General features: G+C 43.3%; 1 protein-coding gene and 1 long non-coding RNA gene across 2 annotated transcripts in view; one reads left to right on the forward strand and one right to left on the reverse strand.

Moving 5' to 3' along the window:
- LOC136627512 (phospholipid-transporting ATPase ID-like) overlaps window positions 1-19901 on the reverse strand; it is a 124190-nt gene that overhangs the window by 43617 nt on the left and 60672 nt on the right. The window contains exons 3-4 of the mRNA XM_066602682.1: window positions 16505-16563; window positions 290-403 (exon numbers count right to left, since the gene is read on the reverse strand). Of these exons, the coding sequence (XP_066458779.1) occupies window positions 290-403; window positions 16505-16563 (173 nt within the window). The remainder of the gene's footprint in view (window positions 1-289; window positions 404-16504; window positions 16564-19901) is intronic.
- On the forward strand, window positions 424-1725 carry LOC136627513 (uncharacterized). Its single transcript, XR_010792797.1, has 3 exons — window positions 424-562; window positions 858-951; window positions 1464-1725. It is a non-coding gene; the product is annotated as an uncharacterized lncRNA (long non-coding RNA).

The raw sequence follows: 19901 nt of genomic DNA on the forward strand, positions 1-19901 counted from the left end.
TGGCTATGTAGGCAACCAAAAGGGCCTACTTCAAGACCCAGCCCTCCCCCGAACTGGTATGGTCATATCTGGGTCATGAGTCCCTGATGTCCCATCTGCTAACCCATGAGAAAAAGGGGACTGTGACTAACTTATGGAGCTCAGCCTGGCACTCCATGCTCTGGAGCCAGGTCAGCTCTATGCCTGTCAGGCTTTTACTGACCCAAAATACAGAAATACCTTGAATCCGCTGTCTATGGTCTCTTACATGAGGTCAATGAAAGCAACATATACTAGTAGAAATACTTACTTGCAGGATCAGGAGGAAGACGAAATAGGCATTAGCCACTCGTTGGAACTGCTCGAAGAGGTTGAGAGGAAGAAAGGTGAATACATTGTACTTTGAGGTCTTGATTGCATTGGTCTGAATTTCAAAAAAAAAAAAAAAAAGAAACTGTCAAAAATTCTGAAATTCACCAAACATAATGACAACTCTGAAGATCAATGTTCCAGAACTGCAACCATTCTACTATACTTGGAGCAAAAATGTTTGGTTAGGACTAGAAAGATCTATAACTTAATGGTGAGTAATGTCTGAATCTTCTCTGTGTTTGCATTTGTTTTGGGTATTCTTGTTTAAGGAGATACTAAAGATATTTTATTATCATCCATAAGTGTCCCAGGAAACATCCTTATTTTTCACACTCTTGTACAAATGTCTCTCCTGTGAGGGGGTCGGGACTGGGGAGATGTCACCGTCATTTCAGCACTGCATATCAACAGGGATACTTCTCTGCAGGTGTATGGATAGATTGGTTGGCTGGTAGATGTGCATCACAGCCAGCCAATCAGCTCTTACTTGTGTGTATTTGTTCCAGCTCCTCCTCACTGAGGACACCGGTTATACTCTCAGTTTGAAGATGTTTCTTGTCCTGTCCATGGCTCCTTGTCCTGACCTACGTCCCTTTTAAGGCAAGTGTGCTGTGGTCTCATTATATATCTGGTCTGTTATTTCATCTTATTTCCCGCAATTTTGTGGTTATTATACAAGAGCGTTATCTAACCTCCTCCACTTTTCCGTCACCACCTAGAGGAAATCACGGTCACCCTAGGTTCCTGACGTAGGTAGACCAAGTACCCTGAGCCTCGGGTTGTGCAGAGTGTAAGCTCTCACCTACGACCTGAAGGTTGCAAGTTCAATCCTTACATGATTCAGGTAGCCGGCTCAAGGTTGACTCAGCCTTCCATCCTTCTGAGGTTGGTAAAATGAGAACCCAGCTTGGTGGTGGGTAATAATTACCTGAAAGTGCTGCGGAATAAGTTGGTGCTATACAAATACCAAGATTTATATTGTACCCTAGTAGGTAGGCTCATTCTGGATTTTAAGAGCTTAGGTTAGATTTCCTGTCTTCTCCATTTTGTGTTTTCTTATATACTTCTGTGCTATCCATGTTTATACATTATGTGTGTATTTGCCTTTTTAGGATGCAACTATTATATCAAGATCGGATGTAACAGTCTCAAGGAGTTTGAGAAGAGATGTCTTGCTTGGACAGCTTTCGCCCAGGTTTGGAGGCAGCTTGCTGCAACAGGAACCTCAATTCACACAGTTTGCAATGAAGACCAAGTATGGTTAGACAAGGAAAAAACCAGTTAAGGGCTCAGTCACACGGGAGCCCTAAGTATGTGATTTTCCACCAGATTTGCAGAATGTCTTGCAGGCTGATGAAAAGATAGAAGGTAAAAATATGCTCTATCTTTCTATATGATTAAGGGGGTTGTCCCGCGCCGAAACGGGTTGTTTTTTTTTTCAAACCCCCCCCCCCCCCCCCGTTCGGCGCGAGACAACCCCGATGCAGGGACGTACAGAAAGCTTACCGGAGCGCTTACCTTAATCCCCGCGCTCCGGTGACTTCTCTACTTACCTGTGAAGATGGCCGCCGGAATCCTCTTCCTCCGTGGACCGCAGCTCTTCTGTGCGGTCCATTGCCGATTCCAGCCTCCTGATTGGCTGGAATCGGCACGTGACGGGGCGGAGCTACACGGAGCCTGCATTCTGCACGAGCGGCTCCATTGAAGAGAGCAGAAGACCAGGACTGCGCAAGCGCGGCTAATTTGGCCATCGGAGGGCGAAAATTAGTCGCCACCATGGAGACGAGGACGCCAGCAACGGAGCAGGTAAGAAAAAAACTTGTTATAACTTCTGTATGGCTCATAATTAATGCACAATGTATATTACAAAGTGCATTAATATGGCCATACAGAAGTGTATAGACCCACTTGCTGCCGCGGGACAACCCCTTTAAAGCTTCCCTAATCGAAGCTCAGAAACTAATGCACCAAATACTATATTTGGACTAACTGGGAAATTTAATGAAAACTCTCATTGTTTGCTTCGAAAGGATGAAAATGTGTCTTGGTGATGTAATGCTCACACAGCTCATTGCAGTACATTATCAGAGGTGTGCCTTTTAATGAGTCAGGCACCTATGTCATGATCAAATGACAGATTGTTATCCTCTGGATTCTGGAAGTAACTAATGAAGGTTTCTATTCAAGCAGAGGTGTTGAAATCATGAGGAATTAATACTGAATGTTTTATTTTTTGAAATTCCAATACCCCCTTTAAGGAGCTCCACTGTACAACACTGGGGCAGTCTGGTATGCATTGTATCCTGCAATGTGTGCAAATGTAACGGCTGGTGGTAAGGTTCAGGATAGCACGGCAATGACAGACAGAGGCACAGGCGGAACATTTTTTTTAACAAAAATATAACTTTTACTAAATTTTTGCATAATAAACAGGAATTGCTCTCTATAGGAGGGTTAGTGCACTTTTACCTAAATGTGAATACACTTAAAGTGACAGTACTCAATATATTTCTCAGCACTTGGCGACTCTTGCCAATCTTTACATCACATCACTGCTCTAGCTCCTCCTTGCAGCAGTAAGGCACATGGCATTCCTCATATTTTCCAATGTCTTTTGCTACTTCCCATTACTGCGGCATAACCGCTACATAACATAATTTCTATGGACATAGGTCCGAACCTCAAAGATCCCAATAAGCAACATCCTTACAGAACGCATCACGTCATAAACATCACGTAAAATATCCGGTTAAACTACCGCATTGCATTACTTGATACCGTATACACTCTATGCCGGTATTATTGTATTTTGACGCCACCGGAAGCTAGGGGCTGACCTGGGTTTGCAGGAGTTAACGCCCCCTGGCAAGCCCCTAGCTTCCGATTGGCAGCCAGGATTCATCGGCAGGGACACTGTAATCCCCACTGCCCCGGTCTGTGATGCGGTGTGTGAAGCGTCAGGGTGTCCCACTGCTCCATTACATATCATCATAAACACACATCAGGTACATCCAATGTACATACCATCACACTGCACTATACCATAACCATTGCTACTCTGTAAGTAACCCTCAAAAGACCTAACCTAAATCATGGCACCATAACTATTTCCCGCTGATGCTGTCACAGTCCCATGAGTCCTCTTTCTCCAGGAATTTTATCTCAAACGATACCAGGGGGTTGAAGTTCATTCACAATTGTAGGAAAACTTCTTGCCAGTCCACTCCCTCTTCACTCTTCGTCTGCACCATTTCTGCATTACAGACCTTTTTAAGTATCCATGGCATCTGTTCTTCTGCACTGCTTCTGCGGTGTCCAACTATGTGGAAAGGGAGTCTCCTTCTCCTCCCTCGCGATGTGGAGCTTCACCCCAGGAATGCAGCCGGTCTGCCATTAACACTGATTCTTCGTCCCACAGGTCGTCAGGGCCCTTGATGGTCCAGTGCCTGAGAACCCTACGGATCTAATACTTTTGACAGCTAATTTTTTTATCAGCCTAGGCAATCCTAAACCAACATGATTGATAATCTTTTAGCTCACAAAGGATTGTCTACTCTGGAAACAGTCAAAGCAAACTGAATGTTTTTCTTTCACTAACAGCAAACAGAGATCTTGAAAAGTTTCAGAATATTAATTAAACAATGACTAAAGAAAGGGATTTTACGGGATAAAATATTAATGTCCTAACCTTAGGACCCCCGATGATCAGCAGAACGAATGGGGCTGCAGTACCAGGCACAGCCACAACTGTATATACAGCATTATGACTCTCAAACCAGTGTTCCCCAACTCCAGTCCTCAGGGACCACCAACAGGTCATGTTTTCAGGATTTCCTCAGTATCGCACAAGTGATGTAATTACTGTCGGTCCTCAGACATTGCCACAGGTGTTCCTACCATAGGATATCCTGAAAACATGACCTGTTGGTGGTCCCTGAGGACTGGAGTTGGGGACCCCTGCTCTAAACAATGAAGGGATCTTGCCACTTGCCTCATTTATTTTGGAGGGCAGACCTCTACTGATGAAAGTTTGATGACTGATTCTGATTGTAGTCAATCAATACTCAATCAGTAAACTCTATGTGATGCTGACCACTATCAGGCGAATCATCAGGACTTATCATCTATGAACGCGTTACACAATATTGCACAATTGTATGTTAGTCCAGAAGTATCATGTCACAAAGTTACAGGGCACCATGTTATACGCTGTCCTATCACAAGGTCACAGAGCTTCCAGTTACAATGTTTCAGTTCACAATATTGTAGATTACAAATATATAGTGTTTAACTTTGTAGAAGAATGGTACAGATTTTGTAAATAAAGTACACAATTTTTCAGCCTTGTTTGCGGAGTAACTTTGTAGTAAGGGGGTGGACATTTGGCAGCATGTGTAACAGAAAACAATATACACTTTAGGCCACCTGCAGACGGGCGGGTCGGATCCGGTGGCGAGGATTCTCGCCGCGGGACCAGACCCGAGCGCCGCATAGGATTGCGTTTGTTAACGCAATCCTATGCAGGCTTTCAGCGCCAGAAATTCCGCAGGAAATCATGCCGCAGAATTTCCACCTGTGTGCAGGGGCCCTTAGGCCTCCTGCACATAAATGGAGGTTTGCTGCGGAATAAGCGGTGGGAGTCCACACCGTGGATCCGCAGCAAATACCGTCCCTAGTGGGGATCAGATTTTGGTGCTGCTTACGGACATTCCTTGTTTAAGTGCGGTTTCCACAAGTGGAGGAAAAATCACAACATGCTCTATTTTCATGCTGTGTCCGCATGGACGGCTTCTGTTGAAGCCAATGGAAGCCGTCTGACCCGCAACTTGTCCGCAATTGATATTGCAAACGGGTTGCGGATTCCGCGTCATTGCCTAGTGACGGCGCGGGAAGAAAAAAAAGAAAAGAAAAAAAAACCTGTACTGCGTATGTCCAACCGCGAGCCATTGAGTCCATCGATGTACAGATGAAGAACAGAAATGACAGGCACATGCAGTCGCCAGCTGCTGTCAGGGTCGGATTCTGCTGCCGACTTCCACATGCAGGCGACCTAAAAGTGTATCTCCCATTGTAAACTATCTTACATAAATAAGCAATATAAGCGCAGCTAAGAAACGTTGCAATCTACACTCATTGTAAAAAAATCAGCACCTAGAAGGAGTTGTTGTTTTGCTGCAAAACTTGTCATACAGTTCCATCTCAGGCAGATATGCAAATCATTAGAGTTGTGGTGTGATTAGATGAACGGTTCTGTCACCTGAGGCCCTAAAAGTGGTTCCAACCCTTTCCTACTTGTGTGTAGCGGACCTCTTTTACCGTTTGTGTAGAGCTTGTTGACCACTAGACGCCTCAACGACGCAATCAAAAAGATGTCCAGTTAACAGAGTTGGAGAGGGGGCGCGATATTGGAATTCTTTTAGGGATTGTTAACGATTGCTTTGAGAATCTCATTTCGCAATAGTTCTCAACCTTCTTGGACATTTCTGTCCTTAAGACCATCCAGCCATTCGATTCCTCATTGGAGCTAAGCTGTGTGGTCACATGCATGACAGTAAGGTGCAGATAAACTGCTCTCACTTTCCAAGGCCAACCAACAAAAGAGTGCAAAAATTGGACCACCTTTTGCCTTCCGAACTGCAGCAATTCGTTGTGACATAGATTCCACTACTAGATGTTGAAATTCTTCTGCAGGAATATTAGCCCATGTGGAGAAGAAGCTTCTTGTAGCTGCCACAAATTAGATGGAGGTGCTGGCTTGCTCTGAACAGCTGACAGGAAGGGTTCATCGATTCATGCTGCTTACACCAAATTCTGACCTCCTACCAGCATGTTGCAACAGAAATCTGGATTTATCTGACCAGGAGATGTTTTTCCACTAATCAGTGATCCAATTTTTGAGCTCATGTACCCCCGGGAGTATAGCTCTTCTTTTTCTCTTAGACAGAACTGGCGCTGGAACTAGTTGTCTGATGTTACAGCCCATCGGTACTAAGGACCGATGACTTGTGCGTTCAGACACAGTAGTTGGAGCACCTATATTGTATTTGGCTGTAATTTGCTTGTATTGTGTACTGCTTGTTCATTAGAGCAATTCATGATCTCCTCCTCTGACCCCTTTTATTAACCATTTTGTTTCCGGTCACATGATCCACTGTTGCTGGATATTTTCCTCAATCACACCATTTTGGTGTATTCTCCATACCGTTGCATGAGAAAACGCCACAAGATTTGGAGTATTTGCAATCCTGGCCTCAGCTAGTCTAGGACCGATGACCAGTCCTTGTTGGAAGTCGCTCAGATTGCTGGATTTTTCTATCTAATGTGGAGTCACACTGAAACTGATCCATGGAGAACTTGTTATGTGATTTTATGCCGCACTCCGGGGTCATGGGGATAAACTTCATACAGGGAAGCTCCAATCGTGAAAGGGCCGGTGTTTCTAATTCAGTATAAATGTAACTGATTACATTTAGCAAAAATAAATAAATTAAATTAAGCTTTAAAGTAAAGAAAAATTATTTGCTATTGAACAAGCCTTCAAATGGTAGCCATCGCTGCCCAGACAGCATCTATTGACTGTCAGTCACCAGGCACTGATTTTTATAGCTACAGCTAACATTTACACATCGTTTCAATCAATCATCCCATTGACTGCCCTGTAATTCCCATGTCCCACGGCTGCAGAGCCCTGTATTATTGGACTGTGGATCAAGCAGGAGGAGCTGCAAGGTTCCCAGAGCTCCGGGTATTATGGTGTCGGCTCTGTTTATATCACATAGATCTCAGAATATTCCACTGGCAGAGAATTACAGGAGGCTGTGATGTGCAATCAGTTATTAACTGTGCGGGAACAGAGAGGAGAATGCAGGGTTTACTAAAGCTGGGGAGACGCCGCTAACCACCGGACGTCATGCAGCTGCTAAAGTATTAAGCTCGGCGCTGGCAATGGATTAATATCCAGAGAAGAAGCTGGAGAAAGTGAGAACACGGCCAGAAGCATACTAAGTTACAAAAAGTAATAATATGGCAAATAGAAAGTAATAACATAAAGGAAAAGTCTTATAAAAGGAAATACATGGCAGAGATACACTGTAACATGCCATACACTGGGGCATCCCATGGAGCATGACACTGTTATAAAAACATATTTGTATAGAATCCAACAGTCAAAAGCCCTGTATGAAATCAGAAGCAAATAGAGGTAGAATACAGGCTTCATAGACCTCAAAGACAGCTTTATTACACTTCCGCACTAAGTGAAGCTCTAACATAGCCATGTGCATGAGCCTTTAGTCTAGTGATTCCCAACTGTGGTGCTAGCAAAATTCTGAGGAAAAAACATTCTGTCCATATCTAGCAGATGCACCGCTCTCTAGGCACGTCTGCTAGAAGTACTGCAGTGTAGTAGCCATCACTTACTCACTGAGTCTCACTGTCAGCTCTGCAATTGGCATGTGTATGATTGGCTCTCTGATTGTGATTATTAGGGAAGTGGTGAAACTCCTGATAAGATTACTACAGGAGGGCTGGGGGCATGGTGAAGCTCTGGATATGATTGCATTTGTTGGTGTAGGGGTCTGATTAATTTAGGGGTTCAGAGTCTGAGTTTATTATAGGGTCTGACATCATAATTTAATGTAGGTCTGATAGCTGAATTCATTTTGGTGTATGGAGCAATAGCTTTATGGTGGATTAATAGGAATTTATCCAATGCACTTAAAGGGGTTGTCCCGCGAAAGCAAGTGGGGGTATACACTTCTGTATGACCATATTAATGCACTTTGTAATGTACATCGTGCATTAATTATGAGCCATACAGAAGTTATCAGAAGTTATTCACTTACCTGTTCCGTTGCTAGCGTCCTCGTCTCCATGGTGCCGTCTAATTTTCAGCGTCTAATCGCCGGATTAGACGCGCTTGCGCAGTCCGGTCTTCTTCTTTTCTGAATGGGGCCGCTCGTGCCGGAGAGCGGCTCCTGGTAGCTCCGCCCCGTCACGTGCCGATTCCAGCCAATCAGAAGGCTGGAATCGGCAATGGACCGCACAGAAGCCCTGCGGTCCACCGAGGGAGAAGATCCCGGCGGCCATCTTCACCAGGTAAGTAAGAAGTCACCGGAGCGCTGGGATTCAGGTAAGCACTGTCCGGTTTTCTTTTTTAACCCCTGCATCGGGTTTGTCTCGCGCCAAACGGGGGGGCTGTTGAAAAAAAAAAAAAACCGTTTCGGCGCGGGACAACCCCTTTAAGCTGATCTGTCAACTGGGCATCCCTAGTAGGGTCCACAAGGGTTTCCATTGTCTGATGTTCCAAAAATCTCTAATGGTCAGGAAGGAGCAGGGGATTCATTGTGATCATCATTGACAAAGTCAGCACATATGGATCCATTGAGCCACATATTGGTTCGACTTTGAGCCAAATGCAGAGGTGACACATGAGGAACTCTGATCTTCACCCTTATACCCCGACAACTGGGATGTAAGCTTTGATGCAAGGTCCCCAGGCTGTTACACTAGAAGTGGTCCCAGTAATGTGGCAGCTGGAGATAGAATAGACGAAGGTGCAGAACTTGAGCGTGTGAACTGAGGCATAGTTAGATCAATCTGGGTCGGGGCAGACAGTATAACTTCAGAATGAGGTCAGTGGTGGTCAGTGTGGTCAATGTGGTCAGTGCTGGAAACAAATAGTACAGACAACATTGCAGTGGCTTGATTAGCCATTGAATTTAAAGGGTGCTGTGCCTGCAATACTAAACTGATCCGCTACACTGCAGACAACACAATGTGCTAACTGCACTCCCCATGCTGACAGCGGCACTGGCAATCAGATGACAGGTGGGGATTCAAAACTGCGGCCCTATGCTGATCATCTATGGATGGCCTATCCTGTAAATAGGTCACCCAAAGTCCCAGAAAACCCCTTTAAACTAGGCCAAAAGATCAGAAACTCAAACACTTTCCTTAGAGGAAGGGTGCCTGATTTAGCCAAGAATACCACATGCTTGGCAGGGAAAAAAATGCCATGAAGCATGCTGGCCCTTTAAGAGTGCAGGCATGTGCACACACCCTCAAGACATAGACAGGGCAGCCTCCAGACGTGGTCGCGGCTACCTCTCGCTCATGCGACTTGCGGACACAAAGCGGGCGGCCGGAAATTGCAGTGGCCGTGTGAAGGAGCCCTCAGAATGCTGGATTATTGAAGTGTTGCTGTAATATTGGAACTGTCCTGCTTTGGATAATATCTCCTACTCCGGGTATCTCAGAGCGGGCTTACACCTATAATGCACAAGCATCTTAGTCCTGTCATCAATCCTGCACAAGTATGTCTGGAATTAGCGGATTACTCCTCCCTCCAGGACTGTGTAATTACAATAAGTAGATAAATAATTGGCTAAATAATAATCCCTACATGGAGCCTGATGCCTGAAATAATCTGCTTATAACCCAGCAGCGCACTTCTGACACCTTTTAATAAATAGATTTTAAGTAAGTGGCGTCTGTGTCCACAGAAACAAACTTTGTGTTGCTTGTTTCTATGGTAGATCAGTGACAAGAGAATTTCCCTCTAAAAATCCTAAAAATAGGAAAAAAAATTACCTAGAAATACATAGTGGCCTTCGGAAAAGTAGCCGGCACCACACTCTTATGAAAGTTGTCTAAAAGAAAACCTGTCTTTCTTGCAACCAATCACAATGCAGCTTTCATTCTACCATATCACTATAAGACATTAAAGCTGCACTGTGATTGGTTGCTATGGGCAATGGAGACGGATTTTTTTGTAGACAGCTTTCATAAGAGTGTGGTGCTGGGCTACTTTTCTATGACCCACCGTGTATAATGATCTGACTCCTCCTCTTACATTAAATATCTTAGTATGGTGCCATTATAGCGTACATCAGTCAATCAGACTGGAAAAGGGGCAGGGATTATGCTAATTTGAAATAACCTAGGACTTTTCTAGTTGATTTTAAGAAGGCTTAATGGATCTATAAAATCGATGACCTCTCCTCAAAAAAAGGTATTGATATCCAATTGGTGGGCGCTAACTCCAAGCAGCCCTACCAATCAGCACAGCGCTCCAGTGAGCAAGCAGCGCTTTACACGGTTAGCTAGTACAGTGATGGACATTTGGTTGAAACTGTGCCTGGTGCTCCAACTCAAAGCAGCTTAGTCCATTCAAGTGAGTAGGACTGAGCTAAACTACAAGGAACAGCTAAAACTAAATGTATAGTGTTGTGCCTGGTTAAGAATATGCAGCACACAGCTCAGCTAATTGTCTGGAGTGCCAGGATTCAGATACTAGGCATACTGTTGGCCATTCAGTTTTGGGCATCAGTACTCAAGAAAGATATAATAAAGCTTGAGCAGGTTGAAATATGGCAACCTATGTAATACATTGAATGGGCGGACTACAATACCCAGCAAGGCTATCAAAATTAGGGTTATTTAGCTTAGAAAAAAAAACGGTTGACAGGCAACCTAATAACTATGTATAAATATATCAGGGGACAATACAGAGATCTCTCCCATAATCTGTTTGTATCCAGGACTGTGACAGTAACAAGGGGGCGCCCTCTGCGTCTAGAAGAAAGAAGGTTTCTACACAAACATAGAAGGGGGTTCTTTACTGTAAGAGCAGTGAGACTATGGAACTCTCTGCCTAAAGATGTGGTCATGGCAAATTCAGTAAATGAGCACAAGAGGGGCCTGGGTGCCTTTCTTGAGTGTTACAATATTACATGTTATAGTTACTGATTACTTCAGAAGGGTCGGTGATCCGGGGATTATTCTGATTGCTAGATTTGAGTCAGGAAGAATGTTTTCCTTTAGACTGGGCTCACACGAGCAGGTTGGATTCTGCATGCAAGAGGCCCACAGCGGATTCCGGCTGTGAGCCCGGCCGGTGACCCTGTGTATGGCAAGTCATTGTATTGTGTATGGCTGCAGCCGCATGCAGGCAGATATTCACAGTACAGGTTTTTTGTTTGTATTTATTTCCTGCGCCGTCGCAATATTAATTGCGTGGGGGCTGCGGGCCACACGCCTTCATTGTGATTTTTCTTCCACTCGGATAATACGCATTTCATACGCATGAGTGTGAAGCAAAATTCAAAAATGCATGCCTTTCCATGCCCGCGTTTTACTGTGGACGCCAGTTGCAGAATTTGCTATTTAAATCCGGTTGTGTGCCATGCAGGAACATTTTTAAACAGCAATTACACAGGCGTGGCTTTGTAAATAAACATGGGACAAGGAGTTTTATAAATGGGCCTAAAAAGTGCTGACAGGTTCCCTTTAATTTCAATGCGAATCTGCACCGCAGTCAATACAGTTTGGGATTTTTTTTAGCAAACAGATTTCAAATCCATGTGTGCAAAAAGTAAGTGATGTGAAAATTGTTGACACACATTCTGTAATATTTCCACATACCCTCTTTCTCTGAAAATAAGACCTATCCAAAACATAAGCTTTAGCCTAGCTTTTGGGGAGGCTTGAAATATAAGCCCTACTCTGAAAATAGACCCTAGTTACACTACATTAAAAAAAAGAGAATACATTACCTAGCAGGTTCGGTCCAGGTTCCTTTTGCTGCTCTCTAGAGGTTCAGCAGCTGCTCTCTAGAGGTTCTCTACCCACAAAGAACAGAGCAGAGGAAAAAGAGGTACAGCAAGAAATGATTCTACCCACATAGACATGTGTACTAAGCACACAGACTCCTCTTGAATGGAGAAAAAGAAGTGCTGTTGTGATGAAGAAAAGGAGAGTGGTGGATGTAGGGGATTCCAGGCCGCTGCCTGCAGACCTGAAACCTCACGAGAGGTGTGCTGTCTTCCAGGTGCATAAATCAAAGATGTGTCTGATAAGGCTGTCAAGATTCTTCAGTCCTACAGAACACCAACCATTCCTACTGGTATATGTGGGGACAAATGACTCTGCAAAAAAGTACCTTGCAACTATCTGCAGAGACTTTGAAAACCTCGGAAAGAAGGTGAAGGAACTAGGAGCACAGGTGGTCTTCTCATCCATCCTCCCAGTGGATGGCCATGGAATAAGAAGATGGAACAGGATTCTAGAGGTAAACAACTGGCTACATCAGCAGTAATTTAGATTTCTAGCCATGGAGTGAATTACCTATATGATGGACTGCTTGCTAGGGACAGGTTGCACCTTACAAAAACAGGTAAGCATATATTTGGTGGGCGCCTTGCTTCACTCATTAGGAGAGCTTTAAACTAGAACAATATGGGAAGGGAAGTGAAAGGCTAGGTAAAAATATACCGCTAATTAATACATTTGAGAACCTCGCTATTAGAAGTAGAAAGAAAGAACAAAGACAAAAAATTCAGAAGGCAAGTAGAGGAGCAAGAGACATCGATCACAAACTAAAATGTTTCTACACAAATGCACAGAGCATGGGAAATAAACAAGGAGAATTAGAGCTCCTAGCATTGGAAGAGAAATATGATGTCATAGGCATCATGGAAACTTGGTGGAATGATACACATGATTGGAACACAAGGCTTGAAGGATACAACTTATTTATAAGAAACAGACCAAAAAAAAGGGGGAGGAGGTATTGCGTTGTATGTTAGGAAAACATTAATCTCCACAGAAATTCAAGCTTCAGAGAATGGTAGTTCTGTAGAAACTGTTTGGGTAAGAATACAAGGAGAGAACGACAGAAAGGACACCATTGTAGGCATTTACTATAGGCCACCTGGACAAGCAGAAGGTATGGATGAACTCTTTCTACATTAGATGGGCAATATGATTATTGATTATGGGAGATTTAAACTTCCCAGACATTTGTTAGGAATCTTTCTCAGGTAAACATAATGGATTCAACAAATTCTTATCCGCTCTTGCTGACAACTTTATCTTCCAAAAGGTAGAAGAAAAAACAAGAAGATCTTCTATCTGAGACCAACTCTTACCAACAGGCAGGAAATGGTTGAGGAAGTAAGGGTGTCTGGAACCTTAGGAGGCAGTGATCATGCTATCCTTGAATTTTGGATAAAAAGGGGAGGAAGACCTCAAGGTTGGATTTCAGAAAGGCAGATTTTAATGAACTCAGAAAGAGGAAAGGAAGAATCCAATTGCTGGATGTTCTAAAAGACAGAAATGTCCAAGAAGGTTGGAAATACTGCGAAATGAGATTCTCAAAGCACAATCGTTAATAATCCCTAAAAGAAGGAAGAATGGGAAGCATTTAAAGAAACCAGGAAGGATGAACACAGAACTTGCACACATGTTAAAAAGGAAGACAAATATGTTTTTCAAATAGAAAGAGGGGGGAATGTCTAAAAATAATATAATGCGGTCAGCAGAAACTGTAGGGCAAGTGTCAGGAAAGCTAAAGCTAATAATGAATTGAGGCTTGCAATAGAGGCCAAAAGCAATAAAAAAGAATTTTGGGGGTATGTCAAAAGCAAAAAAAATAGTTAAAGATGCTATTGGATGCTTACAAGATGAAAATGATGCATTGGTTACAAATGATGATGAGAAGGATGAACTTTTAAATTCCTATTTTGTATCTTTTTTCTCTCAAAAAGTAGATGGAACATCAACTCATCTTCCCTGTGCTATTGGGGGAATAAAGAATGCAGGCTATCTAAAAGTAGAGAGATGGTAAAGGAACACTTAGCTAACTTAATTGAATTCAAGTCTCAGGGTCCAGATGAATTACATCCTAGGATACTAAAGGAAGCAGCAGAGGTAATTGTTGAGCCACTCGCCATAATCTTTGAAAATTCCTGGAGAACAGGAGAACTCCCTGAAGATTGGAAAAGGGCAAATATTGTCGCTATCTTCAAAAAAGGGAAGAAGGTGGATCAGGGAAACTACAGGCCTGTGAGCCTGACTTCTATACAGAGAAATATCTTTGAACAAATTATTAAACGGCATGTATGCAAGTACTTGGAAAGAAATTAAGTAATTAACCAGAGCCAGCATGGGTTTATAACAAACATGTCATGCCAGACTAATCTAATTTCCTTCTATGATAGTATCACTGACTAGGTTGATCAGGGAAATGTGGTGGATATAGTATATCTTGACTTTAGTAAAGCATTTGACAAAGTATCTCATACCATACTTATTGCAAAAATGACCAAATATGGGATTGATGAGGCGATTGTTAGGTGGATTCACAGCTGGCTGAGTGATTGTACTCAAAGAATGGTCATAAATGGCTGCACATCTAAGTGGAAGAATGTATCAAGTGGGGTACCACAAGGCTCTGTCCTAGGCCTGGTGTTCTTCAACATTTTTATAGATGATCTGGAGGAGGGAATTGATGGGAAACTAATCAAATTTGATGGCGACACAAAGCTAGGAGGGATGGCTAACACTAGGGAAGAGAGAGAGTATTCAAAAAGATCTAAAAAATCTTGAACAGTGGGCAGCGACTAACAAAATGATATTTAACAAGGAGAAATGCAAAGTCCTACATCTGGGCAAGAAAAATGAAAAAAGCACATACAGAATGGGAGGAATTGAGCTAAGCAGCACATGTGAAAAAGACTTGGGTATACTAATAGATCATAGACTGAACATAAGTCAACAATGTGATGCAGCAGCCAAAAAGGCAAACACAATTCTGGAATGTATTAGTAGAAGCATAGAGTCTAGATCATGTGAGGTAATTATCCCCCTCTACTTTTCTATAGTCAGACCTCATCTGGAATACTGTGTCCAGTTCTGGGCACCCCACTTTAAAATAAGACATAGACAAACTGGAGCAAGTTCAGAGAAGAGTTACCAAGATGGTGAGCGGTCTGCAAATCATGTCCTATGAGGAACGGTTAAAGGAACTGGGAATGTTTAGCTTGCAAAAAAGAAGGCTGAGAAGAGACTTAATAGCTGTCTACAAATATCTGAAGGGCTGTCACAGTGCAGAGGGATCAGCCCTGTTCACATTTGTACAAGGAAAGACTAGAAGCAATGGGATGAAACTGAAAGGGAAGAGACAAAAATTATATATTAGAAAAAAATTTCTGCCAGTGAGGGTGATCAATGAGTGAAACAGGTTACCACCAGAGGTGGTGAGTTCTCCTTCAATGGAAGTGTTCAAACAAAGGCTAGATAAATTTCTGTCTGAAGTGATTTAGTGAATCCTGCACTGAGTAGGGGGTTGGACCAGATGACTCTGGAGGTCCCTTCCAACTCTACCATTCTAGGATTCTATGATCTATGATTCTATGGTTCCTACTGTCCTCAGCCACTTGTACAACATCACTTCCTAGTTACAGGATTCATAAAACCCACCTCCAGGAAGCGATGGCTGTGATTGGTTCTTCGACTGCTGCTCAGCCAATTAATGCAGCACTTGATAAACCAATCACACCCATCACTTCATGGAGGCGGGATTTATGAACCCCGTAACCAGGAAGTGATGTATGAGCAGCCGAAGACTGCAGGAAGCACGTTGGAGCTGTGGAGAGCAGCAGAAGGGATCTGGACTGAGCCTGCTAGGTAAGTATAATAAGACTTTTCCCGAAAATAAGACCTAGTGCCTCTTTTGGGGCAAAAAATAATATAAGACAGGGTAACATGGTAGAAGTGGCTGCCACCAGGGGTCTCCCAGCTTCTCTGCAATCCGCTCTCTGTCATTAGGTATAGAGCCTATGTAGTAACAAGGACACAGGGACATTTCTATAGCAACATGGGGAGAGGCTATCTTCCCAGGCATCTCTTATGCACTTATAAGCTGCAGGCTGACAGATCTGCAAACACTGTGATAATGATCTCCACAGTCTCTGCCTCTCCTACTGTTCCGATGTGTGAGTGTGTGTCTGTGAATGTGGATTTTGTTAACCATTTGGTCAGAATGCCTCTGAATTCCTGAATCATCCTGGGAAAGCAGAGGGGCAGTCAATCAGATATTGCTTCCCTGCTAACTGAACCAGAGACAAATCAATTCAGCATGGGAAGGGCTTGTTACAGACCCTCTCCCTGATAGTGGATAGCAAACAGCAGGACAATAGAAAAATGGGGAAGATCACCTGAAAATCACAACTTAAAGGCATGAAACAGGGTACAAACAACAGCAAATGCAGGTAAGGAGAACATGGTGTATCTTACTTGTTGAAAACCCAGGCACACTTTAAATATTTTGTTTTGTAAATCTACCCCAAGGATTCCCAAGTCATGAACTCACCGCATACTTGAATTTGAGGTTGAATTCCCGATCGTTTGCTCGCAGCCGCCTTTCTTTCTCTGTGTTGAGGAAAACAAAACCATATAAAACAAGTCATTATTCACATTTTGGTCGGAGGCTCCGTTCAGAGCCTGCAGTGCAAACCCAGAATGAAATGCTGGACGAAAAAGTTGTGCATAAAGGACTTTTTTATCCGGTAAAAATGCCGTCAAGGTGCTCAAACCGAACGGACCTCATTATAGTCAATGGGTTCTGTTTGGTTCCGCTCTGAGACAGATACATTCATCCAGGGGATTCCGTTTTCCTGCTCCCATAATGGAGGAGTAAAACAGAATCCCGTGCGATGTGCAAACAGCCTAACCATAAACAGTAAAACATTGGTTCTCTCTATTTATAAGCAATTCATGGTTTTGTGTAAATAAAGCAAAATCATTGTATCAAAACAGTTCTGCAACTTTCTAACATCATTTGTGTTTCACTTCCTCATGTTTTCAAGATTGCTATCGGTGAATAGGAAAATTACTGTTTATAGCCGAATAGGTCTCATAGATGACAGTTTGTTATAATTGTATCCAATCCTGGAACTAAACACATCAGCAGCACAAATCTCTCTTCTGTCCTGCTAGTTTGTTACAATGTGTCATTACTGAAAATACGATCAGCCTGTTTAGCTCACAGAGGATTCTCTAAACTGGATACAATTGTAACAAAGCCTCAGCAGTAAGAAATACTAGGTCTTATATTCACCCTCTGAATGTGAGATTGCATTTAAAAGGCTGAGGGCTTATTCAGACAAGAGTATATCAGTTGGGTTTTCATGCCCAGCCGATATATGCTGTCCCTCTCTGCAAGGGGAGGAGGCGGGCCTGGCCGGGAGCTAGTGCACTGAGCTCCAGCCCCCTTTCGCCCCTTGCCACTGCTTACAATAGGAAGGCGGGGGAAGAGCTAAGTTCCGTCTTCCCCGCCCCTCCCATTGCAAACAGTGGCAAGGGGCGGAGAGGGGGTGGAAGCTCAGTGCACTAGCTTCCGGCCAGGCCGGCCTCTTCCCCTTCCAGAGTGGGACAGCGTATATCGGCCGGGCATGAAAACTCGACCGACATACGCCTGTCTGAAGAAGCCCTGAGAGTGACTTGCACTTGAGATTCAATGAGTGGAACAGGTTGCCACGGGAAGTGGTGAGTTCTCCTTTAATGGAAGTGTTCAAACAGAGGCTGGACAAATATCTGTCTGGGATGATTTAGTGAATCCTGCACTGAGCAGGGGGTCGGGCCCGATGACCCTGGAGGTCCCTTCCAACTCTACCATTCTATGATTCTATTATTCTAGGGAGCAATAGCACACGGACACTTCATCAATGCGATGTGCGGGACACTGCATGTTGCATGTCCTATTCTCATGTGAGGAAATTCTGTGATTTTTTTAAAACTTGGACTATTGGTCCAAGAGAAAAATTACTTGTGTGAATTAACCCATTCAAATGAACGCATTCTTTTCCCATGCGAGTTCTGTCCATCTCAGAATCAAACAGAAATCGCATAAGAAAATGGCCTGTGTGCATACAGCCTTAATCTGGTTAGTCATTTCCTACTTGGTTTTTGCTGAATTTGAGTTACATTACTCGTAGTCTTTTCCCGGATCAATCCTACTGGTTGAATTCTTGATCGTAGGCCCAATTTTGTGTAGACTCGGTGCTCTGTTTTCTGTCTCCGCCACTGAGCCATGTAAGAGCTCAGGGGTCACATTAGGGGTCCGTATCTTGTCTGTATTTTGCGGACCATAATACGGAGCTTATGTAAGCAATAGGACTATTCTCATCTGCAACTTGCATTAACAAGAGTTTTCCCCGGCACCGGCAGCGCAAATTGTTTTTGATGCATTTTTGCAGTTGCAAAAATTTATTGCAGAGAAAAGGTGGAATACATTTAAATTGCGCAATATGATTGAATGCGGCACAGTGTTTAGGGCTTGGTGTCATTTCTATGTCCAGTGCTATATGATTTTCTGCAATGCATAGAGTTTAGCCTTTTGTGTGACCATTTCTACTGCCAGGCTAGGAGGCAGTGTATTAATTACCATGTCCTATGATGTCCGCCCGTCACCCTCTCCGGGGGAGGATTAGGCTGCAGCTGGTGCTTAACTACTGTAAGAATTCAGAATATGAGGCTGTTTTCTTTAATTAAAAGCTATTGACTTAATAAGAAAGCAGCTTCATATACATAAAGAACACAATTATTTCCGTTCATGAGACGCAGATGTAAAACTAGTGCCCCCCATAGACATGCATTATACTCGGGTCACATCAAAAGCTACAGTATATTCACAGTTCAGCCACTGTCATGTGTTACTTAAGGAAGCTACCTCCTATCCACAGAATCAGAAGAAATTATCTGATTGGTTGTGTCTGACCACTAGGACTCCTACCAATCACAAGAGGAGGATCCCAAATGTCCCTAAATGAATGAATTTGAAGCTGACCATGTATGCCACCCCAATCAGTTCGATGGGACTGCTAGAGATAGCCGAGTTCAAGGTATCTACAGCAGTCCCATTAAGTGAATGCAGTGGTAGTGCACATGTCTAACCATCACTCCATCTACTTGGGGAACTTTAGGTCCCCTGTTCTCATGACCAGTGGGGTCCCAGTAGTCAGACCATCACTGATCAGCTAATTAGCACCTTTCCTGTGGATAGGGAATAACTGCTTTTCATGCAGCAACCCCTTAAACCATCTCTCATAATGCAACATAACAAAGGAGTACGCTACAGATGTAGCAATCTTTACAGGAAAATATGTTATTAAGTGCTCACGGCTCCTTATTAGTTAACCAGTAACCAGCCAAAGTCCTTCCAAAGCAAGGTCTCGCTGACAGTCCAGCAGCAAATACTCCAGAAATTAAAAATACTGGGCCAACTTTTAAAAGAATCTTCTCCCTTAGGGTGACTACCCACTACAGTTTTTTTTCCCCTGCGAAATTCGCAGCATTTTCTTTTCTGCAGGGGTCTATGGGACTTGTAATATTAAAATCGCGGTAAATTGCGATTTTAACATTACAAGTCCCATAGCCCATAGACCCCTGCAGAAAAAAAATGCTGCGAATTTCACAAGGAAAAAAAACTGTAGTGGGTAGTCACCGTTAGGGTGCATTCACACAGGCGAGTTTCACGTGAGAGTTCCATCCAATAGCGATATAGGCGAAACTCACACGTGTTATTAAATAAATTGATTTCAATGTGTTCATTCACATGAGCAATTTTTTGCTCACAGCAATGCTGCATGATAGAAGGATCACTGTATGTTTTATTTTTGGATACTTTCTCATGAGGAATCTCCCATTATTTCCTGCGCATGTATCTTCCATGCAGGTAGCACGCAGCAGTAAGCAATGCATTGCATACT

Source organism: Eleutherodactylus coqui, chromosome 5 (assembly GCF_035609145.1).
Source record: "Eleutherodactylus coqui strain aEleCoq1 chromosome 5, aEleCoq1.hap1, whole genome shotgun sequence".
Taxonomy (NCBI): Eukaryota; Metazoa; Chordata; class Amphibia; order Anura; family Eleutherodactylidae; genus Eleutherodactylus; species Eleutherodactylus coqui.